This window comes from Octopus bimaculoides, unplaced genomic scaffold, assembly GCF_001194135.2.
Source record: "Octopus bimaculoides isolate UCB-OBI-ISO-001 unplaced genomic scaffold, ASM119413v2 Scaffold_42083, whole genome shotgun sequence".
Lineage (NCBI taxonomy): Eukaryota > Metazoa > Mollusca > Cephalopoda > Octopoda > Octopodidae > Octopus > Octopus bimaculoides.
In genome coordinates, this window is record NW_026435294.1 from 1 (window position 1) to 9,807 (window position 9,807).

Here is a 9,807-nt window from a genome sequence, read left to right on the forward strand (position 1 = left end):
GAGATATATAGGCAATTACACACAGATATACATGTATAATTATGTCATAATGCATCTTATCATATTATATAAGCATATATGTTTTTTAATATTCTGTATGACTTGAGATCATTAATATTGCTTATATTGTGTATGTAACACTTACACACCATAGTCTTGTTGTTTCTCCCCCATACCCATCTGTCTGTCACTAATCAATGTCATGTATTGTATATTTTGCAGGGTTGTAGAACGAGCCAACCCATTTTTTGTTCTACAGCGAAGGAAAGGCTATGGAGGTGGTGGAATCACTGGATTATTGGTTGGAACTCTGGACACTGTGTTAGACAATAAGGTTTTTGCAACTTCTTTTCTACTGCATTGTCTCTGCTACATGTGTTTAGATATTTCCTGCAGAAAGGAATGATCAATTAGCAATGTTCTGACTAACTTCCATTGTCACATTGCTTGTTAGTCTTGGAGAATATATCTGGCTGAGTTTTGTGATTGTATCAGATGAACAGTTAAATGGTCATCCTTGTTATGTTCAGTGTTTTTTTTATAGTCAAAACACTGAGGCGTCATTGATATCTGCCTTGTCAGGTACAGTGTGATTAGGCTGGACCTTTGAATTACAAGTGCAATCCATCCAATGAGCTTTAAAGTTTGTTTGCCCCAGTTCGTTTCACAAGGTTTTGGCTAACCCAAGGCTAGGTGAAGATACTTGCACAAGACATCAGACCATGCTAAACAGCCATTTTCACACATTCTGATTTAATCTGATTTTTCTACTATTTACATTTTTTTTTCCTTTCCAGACTCCACCCTACAGAATTCTTCACCAAACAACAAATTCAGAAGTCAGCTACAGTAAGTTACTTTCAAGTACTTGATGTTTTTGGTGGTAACTGCTACATGTATATGCATATATAATCACATACACCTGCATTAACTTGTGGCTACAATGATATATTTGACTTGTCTTTCAGCTGTGGCTATAGCTAACAATAAGAAAGAGATTCACAGAGACTGGGAATGGTTAGAGCAACATATGTTAGTTACCTTAGGTAAGTTATTGGTTTCTGTATTTTTTATCCATTTAAATAATTATTTATGATTTCTTGTCGGCTGTATATTTATTTCTTGTGGGCTGTATATTTAGGTTTCATGATGGCTAGACTGTGTATTGATCGCCACCACACACTACTTATAATGTAGAAGATGTGCTGGAGCAATAAACACCAAGGACACATGGGAGATAGATTTTCATGAATATCCATGAGAATCCCCAGACGTAGTAAATACTTCCTCTTACCTAGTAACCTAATTAGCAGTGGAGAAGGATGTTCTGAAAGTATAGTTTCCAGAATAAGAATAGGATAGAGTAAGTTTAGAAAGCTATTGGATCTGTAGGCAATAGAAGAATTCCCCCCTCTGTGTAAAAATCAGATTTTGTGATACTCATGTGCAAACGGCAATGCTACGTAATAATGAAATACAGCCTTGAATGTATGAAAACTAGAAAGGAACGAAGCTAGTATACTCTGTTGGGATGTGCAACATCAGTGTGCATGTAGGACAAAGCTCAAATATGTTGAGAGAAAAATTAAGCATAAGAGGAATCAGATGTGTGCAACAGAGAAAACTGCAATGGTGTGGTCATATGATGCATATGTATGAGGACAGCTATATAAAGTAGTCTCGATTCCTTAAGGTAGATGAAACTTGTGGAAAAGACAGGCTCAGGAAACTGTAGGACAAGTAGTGAAGGCTGATCACAAGATGCTAAGTGTCACAAAGGACCAAGAAGAATGGTGATTAACTGTGCTCCAAAAAACTTGTCTGTCTCAGTGAAAGTGAGGTCCTGAAAGTTTTATGCCTGTTCATTCTGGGCCCTGCATCCAATCTCCTCATCTCATCTTCCTAACACCTATCCCTCCATCACTCTTCTAAAACACCATTCAGCTGCATTAATCATCTGAAAGTAGAGTCAACACATATTTCATTCCTCTTTTTTGTTTTACCAGTTACCTCCTCTCTCACTGGAACCACTTCCTTTTAAACTTCATCTCTTGTTGTCATTATCATCCCTTGCCACACTATTTCTTACCAGTGAAGTTTCTCTGTTGCAAAAACATGATAATATGATGATGATGGTGGCAGCAGTGGTGATGATGATGATCATTATTGCTTTTACTTTGAAGTCAGTAGCATGGCAGAAACAGTAGAACAGAAATCATACATATATCTTGCAGTATGTATTTGCATGCTAGCTAAAGTTTATATTGTCTTTCATATCAAGGTTGATAAAATATATAACTGTAACGTGTTGGAGTCTGATTAATTAACGGTATTTATTCCTTGTAGATTTGGGGTCTTGGACCAATGGCAAAATCAGTTCTGCTGCATGCAAATGAATTAATGTTATTATCATAAATTATTGTCATAAATATTGGCGAACTAGCAAGATTGTTAGAGCTTCAACAAAATGCTTTGCAGTGGTTTCTCTAGCTCCTTACATTCTGAGTTCAAATAATCTCACAGGTCAATTTTGTCTTTCATTGTTTCATAGTTGACAAAATAAAGTATTGGTGAAGTACTTAGATCAATGTAATCAATTAACCACCCTCAAAGTTGCTGGCCATATAGCTAAATTAGAGACTGTTGTTGTTATTGTTGTGGCTACTAGAGCAGTGAATATGTAAACCAGTAGAGCAGTTGCTGAAATGATGCCATGTGGTATTTGGTTATTTACCTTTTGTTCAAATGCTGCTTTTGTGAATTTAAAATTAAATACCAGTTGAGTACTGGCATAGATATAGTTAACTGTATCCCCTCCTCCACTCTCCCTTTATTATTTGTTAGAAAACATCATTTTAATTGTTATTATTGTTGTTGCTGCTGTAGTAGAGTGGCAGCATCATTAGAACATAGGAGGAAATGCTTTGTAGTATTTGCTCCAACTGTGTACATTCTGAGTTTAAATCCCAGTGAAGTAAACTTTGCTTTCACCCCTCCAACATAGATAAAGTACCAGTCAAATACTGGGATAATTTAAACAACAAATCCTCTCCACTCAAAATGACGAGTCTTTCAGCTTAAATTAGAAGCATTATTATAATTGCAAATGTTCAATTTTTGCAGGTGCATTTGAAAATGAAGAAGATGCCACAGAGTTTGTCAAATGTAAAGTGGAAAGCATTCTTGCCAACAGAGACAACTCCAAAGATGGTAATAGTCTTCCAATGTTTCTTATTAGCAATTGCTTCTGAAGAATGTTAGAAAATTCTGTGTGTGTGTATATATATATATATATATATATATATATATATCTGTGTGTGTGTATGTATGTATATATGTGTATGTATTTATGTGTATGTATATATGTATGTATATGTATATATGTATATGTATATATATATGTGTGTGTGTGTGTGTGTATATATATGTATGTGTATTTATATATATATATATATATATATATGTGTGTGTATTTATATATATGTATGTATATATATGTATTTATGTATGTATATATATATAAATGCCTAATTCTTTGGCTAAATATCTACAGAATGTATGTGCACTTGTGATTTTTGCACCTTTTTCTCAACCTTTTAGTATATTTTAAGAAAGGAGAAAAATCCCTTTTATTGTACACTAGTTTTTGCAGGATAATTCAGCTGCTGTTTTATTATATTTAAGTAGTAAATTATTGTTTGTTTTAAATATTTCCAGTTGATGATGAAACGGAGAGATTTAAAGCTGCCACTCGGAAGTTCCATAAACTTTTCAACATGCCCAAGGAAGAAAAACTGGTCAATTGTAAGTGTAGTTTATTTAATATAATCCAATGTTGTTCCAGATTAGTCTGGTTTCTGTAACTCACTCCAATGATGTTGGTGTATAATCTAGTTCGTGCAATGTATTTGTTCTGTTGTTATATGTATATAATAATTTGATGTTTGATTAGTTACTGTTTAATGTGTAAAAAATCCAAAGGGAAGGAGAAAGATTATATTTGGATAGCTTTTGTAGTATTATCAGTAATATATATCCAGCTGTTATTTTAGGTTAGTCTATACAGTATGTATATGACATTCATGAGATGGCTTGTATGGGACATTTGTGTCATGACATATATGTATGCGTGTGTGTATGTATATATATCATCATCATCATTTAACATCAGCTTTCCATGCTGGCATGGGTTGGATGGTTTGACTGAAGACTGGCAAGCCAGGAGGCTGCACCAGGCTCCAATCTGATCTGGCAGAGTTTCTACAGCTGGATGCCCTTCCTAATGCCAACCACTCTGAGAGTGTAGTGGGTGCTTTTTACGTGCAGCTGGCATGGGGCAGGGGCGCAGTCAGGCAGCACTGGCATTGACCACGCTCAAATGGGGCTTTTTACATGCCACCAGCACAGATGCCAGTCAGGCAGCATTGGCATTGGTCATGGCTACGATTTCACCAGGTCTTCTCAAGTACAGTATATTGCTTGACAATTCAAGGGTACTTTTAAATGGGCTGGTTACGTGACACTGGCATCGGCCACGGCTATGATCTCACTTAACTTGCTGGGTCTTCTCAAGCACAGCATGTCTCCAAAGTTCTTGGTGGCTTGTCATTGCCTCTATGAGGCCCAACGTCTGAAGGTCGTGTTTCAGCACTTTATCCCATGTCTTCCTGGATCTACCCTTCACACAACTGTCCTCATCCATACGCAGCACATGGCCATACTAATGCAATCATCTCTCTTGCACACCACATCTGATGCTTCTTATGTCCAACTTTTGTCTCATAGCAGTTTCACTATGTCATGTTTGCACACTGACATTATACATCGAGCGGAACATACTAGCTTCATTTCTTTCAAGCCTACGCATATCCTCAACAGTCATGGCCCATGTTTCATTGCCGTGTTTTCGCTAGATTGACTCTAAGGCCCTTTGATTCTAGACCTTGCTTCAACACCTGAAATTTCTTCTCTAGTTCTGGTAGTGATTCAACTATTAGAGCAAAGTCATCAGTATAGAGGAGCTCCCAGGGGCAACCTGTATTGAATTCCTCTGTTATTGCTTGGAGGACTATGATAAATAAGAGGGGGCTGAGGACTGATCTTTGGTGAACTCCTACTTCTACCAGAATTCTTCACTCCACGCATTGCCAACCCTCACCTTACTGACAGCATCCCTGTACATGATTTGTACAGCACTCACGAACCACTCATTTATCCCTATTTTCCACATTGACTACCAGATAAGGGATGGAAGACCCTGTCAAATGCTTTCTCCATGTCAATGAATGCCAAGTAGAGAAGTTTATCTTTGGCTAGGAATTTCTTCTGCAGCTGTCTCACCAGAAATATAGTGTCAGTGGTGTTTCTCCTTGGCACACACCCAAACTGCAATCATCTAAACTAACTCTTTCCCTAATTAGTTGGGCTATGACCGTCTCTGTAACTTTCATCACCTGATCCAACAGTTTGATACCTCTGTAATTATTTGTATCTTATGCATCACCTTTACCTTTGTAGCAGTCAACTATGGTTCTACTACACCAGTCATTGGGTATAACTCCTTCATGTATCACCTGGTTGACTATAGCCTACACCACCAGATATTTTAAGCATCTCAGCAGTGATCCCTGATGGGCCAGGGACTTTCCATGTCTTCATATCCTTAATTGCTTTATCTACCAAGGTACTGTCAATTCAAATAGCTGGTGCTGCCGTTGGGTCGACATTTAGCAGACTCTCTTTCTCCCATTCATTCTCTTTATTAAGCAACTTTTCATAGTGGCATCTCCAAGTGTCTCTCTTTGCAGCATCATTAGATGCAAGTGAGCCATCATCCTTGTGGACACATTTCTCTCCTATGACATCATGATTCTCTCTCACATATTGTCTTGCAATACAAAACACTTCAAGTCCCTGGTCCTCATTATGCAGAACATAAGCATATTTTTTCTTATCTGCTTCCCCTCTGGCTTAGTAAACTTGTCTCCTAGCTTCCCTTCTGGCGACCTGATACAGTTCCCTGTTACCACCACACTTCCAGTCCTTCCATGCCTGTTTCTTTTCCCTAATGGCCCTGTCAACTACATTGTTCCAGCACTACATTACCTTAGGTCAAGAGGGGTCTTTGCACCAGTCATAAATCTGGTCAGTAGCCCTCGGCAGGTTGTCCCATAGGAACCTCCAGTTGTCCTCCACATTATGTGAGGCTATATCCTCCTCTTTTTCATCAAAAGATTCAAGTAATATCTGTCCATTCAGAGAATCCTTAAATTTTCAGACCCTTCTTTTCCATGCTGGTCGTCTTCTGGGCAGCCATTTAGCCCTGATCCTGAAGTTGCTAACTATTAACCTATGTTGTGGGGTGCATTCTTCATCTGGGAAAAGTTTTGGCATTTATAAGTAGCCATCTTTCTTGTTTCCTGGCGAGAATGTAGTCAATTTGACTAGTGTGCCCACTAGATTGGTAGGTGAACAAGTGATAGGCAGGTTTCCTGAAGTTAGTATTACAGATCATAAGATCATTTGCATCAAGAACTCCAGGAGCCTGGTTCCCTACTAATTGCGGGAACCAGATCCATTGCCACCATGTACACCATGGAAGCTTCCTGGATGTTGTTCAACATGCCCATTGAAGTTGCCAGCCACAAAGAGAAGGTCTCTGTCATTTGTTGACAAGGTAGTCTGCAAGAAGGTGTCATAAAATTGTTCTTTCTGTTCATCAGGTAGCCCTGGCTGAGGGGTATAGACCGAGATAATGGCTGCTAATTCATGTTGCAGCACTAGTCTAAGCTTAAGTATTCTATCACAGACTCTGACTACCTCCATTACCTTATGAACCATTTCTCCACAAGGAGTATACCCACGCCCTCAACCGCATCAGTGTTCCCTACTCAGAAACTCTTATACCTATGTTCTTTGCCTGTGAGGAACGTAGCAGAGCTTCCTCTCCACCTTACTTCTTGGATGCAGCACAAATCTACATATCCCCATTCAAGCATAAATATATATATATATATATATATATATATATATGTGTGTGTACATAACATAATGTATAATGGCTTGTGTGTGACATTTTATTTCATATCATGTATATGATATTTTGTCATCGTGTGTGTGTGTGACATTTGTTTCATGGTTTCTGTGTGTCATTTATGTTGTGGCATGCATGTGACATTTCTGTCAGGTATGTTTTTTTTTTATATTCTGGTGTTGGATAAATAATTTAACAAAGCTGGGGGAAAGAATGTATTCACATGATGCACTATGATTACTGTTACATGAGGCTCTCTGTCAATTGCTCAAAATCAATTGCTGCTGTCAACTTGACAGTTCTTTATTTTATTGAAACGTGTCAATCCACTTTTAGTTACATGGGGGTGGTTGGAATCCTTCCACAATAGTTTCCTGTGTACCTCACTTCATACAGCTGGGCTATTTAGTAGATCATCTGGGAATGTTAATTGTTATAAACTCATAACCTAGTCAGAAATTGATTTAGCTTTCATTTCAGATAAAACAGAAATAAGTATTGAGCCTTAAATCTCTTTGAAGTGTGAAAGTTATTGACATTACTTAAAATACACTTTGATTCATGTATCATGTGCATGTACATATAAATCATCATTTAATGTCCATTTTCCAAGCTGGCATGGATCGAATGGTATCACAGGATCCAACAAGCCAAAGGATTGCACCAACCCCAGTGTTTGCTTTGGCGTGGTTTCTTGGGCTGGATATCCTTCCAAATGCCAACTACTTCACAGACTGTTCTGGGTGCTTCTCATGTGGCACTATTACAAGTGAAGTTGTGTGTGTGTGTGTGGTCCAACAATCTAGTGAATATGGACATTTGCTAGAAGAGACTTTGTTTGAAAAGAATATTTTGAAATGCAATTAATCTGAATTTTATTTGCCAAAAATGTGCTATGAGAGTCAGGCAAGGGAGTGATAGGCACTCGTGTGGTGTGGTGGATGTAGTAGATACAGCATTGGAGTGGTGGCTATTGGTGGGCATTGCAGTAGAGTAGTGTGGTAATGAGAGCAGTGATGCATCGAATTATTGGATGTAGTAGAGAAAAGCAGTGTGATACATACAGTAGCACTGTGGGGAATATGAAAGAACAGTGGTGTGGTAAACATGGGAATGAAGCAGTGGTATCATGGATACATTTTTTTGAAGTTCTTATTTTAATCAGTTCAAATCAACCATAACTTTATAGCTGCTAAAATTAGAATAGACTGAACAAAGTTCAGAGAGCTTCTACCTTTGTTGGAACAAAGGTTCTCTCCCTCAGAGTGAAAGGTAGATTATATGAACAACCATGTGTATGAACAACCATGCTACATGGCAGTGAAACATGGGCTGTGACTGCAGAAGACACATGAAGACTTGAAAGAAATGAATTCACAATGCCACTGTATGTGTACGACTGTGTGTTTTAAGAGAAGGATTGGGTATAAGATGTGTGCAAGAGATAAGACTGCACTGTTATAGCCATGTGATGAATATGGATGAGGACAGCTGTAAAGAAGTGCTGATCTCTAATTGCGAAGGGAACCTGTGGAAAGGGTAGATCCAGGAAGATGTGGGATGAGGTAGTAAAATATGATTTTCAGTTGTTGGGCCTTACAGAGGCAATGACAAATTATGACACTTCTGGTGATTTGCTGTGCTTGGGAAGATATGTCAAGTTAAGTGAATCGTGATCATGCCTAGTGCTGGTGGCACGTAAAAGGAACCCAGGCTGGTGATGTAAAGGCATCCATGCCAGTGACACAAAAAACACCCAGTACACTCTGTAGAGTGGTTGGTGTTAGGAAGGGCATATAGTCATAGAAACCAAGCCAAAACAAATGACCAGAGCTTGGTGCAGCTCTTTGGCTTACCAGCTCCAGTCAAATTGTCTAACCCATGTCAGCATGGAAAATGGATATTAAATGATGATGACGATGTGTCTAGTAACTCTAATGCTGATAAAATAAACAGCAGTAATCTATATTGTATTAGGATCAATTTAGTGTCCTTTTGTCAAAGTTAGAACTCATCAATGTTAAAAGTATCTCATAAGTGCTACATCTCTGAGTATTTTAGCATCTATCATGCCATGTTTTATGAATGACCAACTACTTGTCTCTGTTATTTCATTCTAACTCTTCTCTTTCATTTTCCCAGACTATTCCTGTAGTTACTGGAAAGGCAAAGTTCCACGGCAGGGATGGATGTACTTGAGCATCAATCATATTTCTTTCTACTCCTACCTGATGGGAAAGGAAGCCAAGTTGATTATTCGGTGGACAGATGTCACGGTAACTCAATTCTTTACTTTCATATTTTGTGTGTGTGTGTGTGCACATGCACTGAAATGCAGAGAATTGTTTTCTGTTTTTGTTATTTTTTAAATTCATGCTACATATTGAAGCTGTTTAGCCTCATGTTAACCCTAATTGAGCAGAACTGTGGTCAAAGGCAGGGTCATCCTGTCATCTTCTTGCACATTGTATATCTAAGACTGCCTTATACAAAGTGTTCCTTTCATTTTTAGATTGTACAGAGATTTGGCTACTATTTCTAGCTGGTTGAAGTTTCCAGTATGTTAGCCACCTAAGTCTGAGTGCAGCTGTTTAGAAAATTTTGATATTCTCCTCCAGGGCTGGCCAACATTTGCTCATTTTTATTTTTTAAGCATTTCTTTAGAATTTCTAATTTTCATAAATTGTTCTGTATTAAAATTGTTAACTTTAATCAAACACTGTCTTTTAGAATCATTTGTACAATTGAATTACTGTGATATATATATATATATA

General features: G+C 37.9%; 1 protein-coding gene across 1 annotated transcript in view; it reads left to right on the plus strand.

The window, feature by feature from the left end:
• Positions 1–187: 187 nt before the first annotated feature.
• The window catches only part of LOC106874511 (TBC1 domain family member 9), a 28,148-nt gene continuing 18,528 nt past the window's right edge, over positions 188–9,807 (plus strand). The window contains exons 1-6 of the mRNA XM_014922264.2: positions 188–334; positions 798–849; positions 969–1,046; positions 3,124–3,210; positions 3,718–3,804; positions 9,176–9,309. Of these exons, the coding sequence (XP_014777750.2) occupies positions 203–334; positions 798–849; positions 969–1,046; positions 3,124–3,210; positions 3,718–3,804; positions 9,176–9,309 (570 nt within the window). The 5' untranslated portion in view covers positions 188–202. The remainder of the gene's footprint in view (positions 335–797; positions 850–968; positions 1,047–3,123; positions 3,211–3,717; positions 3,805–9,175; positions 9,310–9,807) is intronic.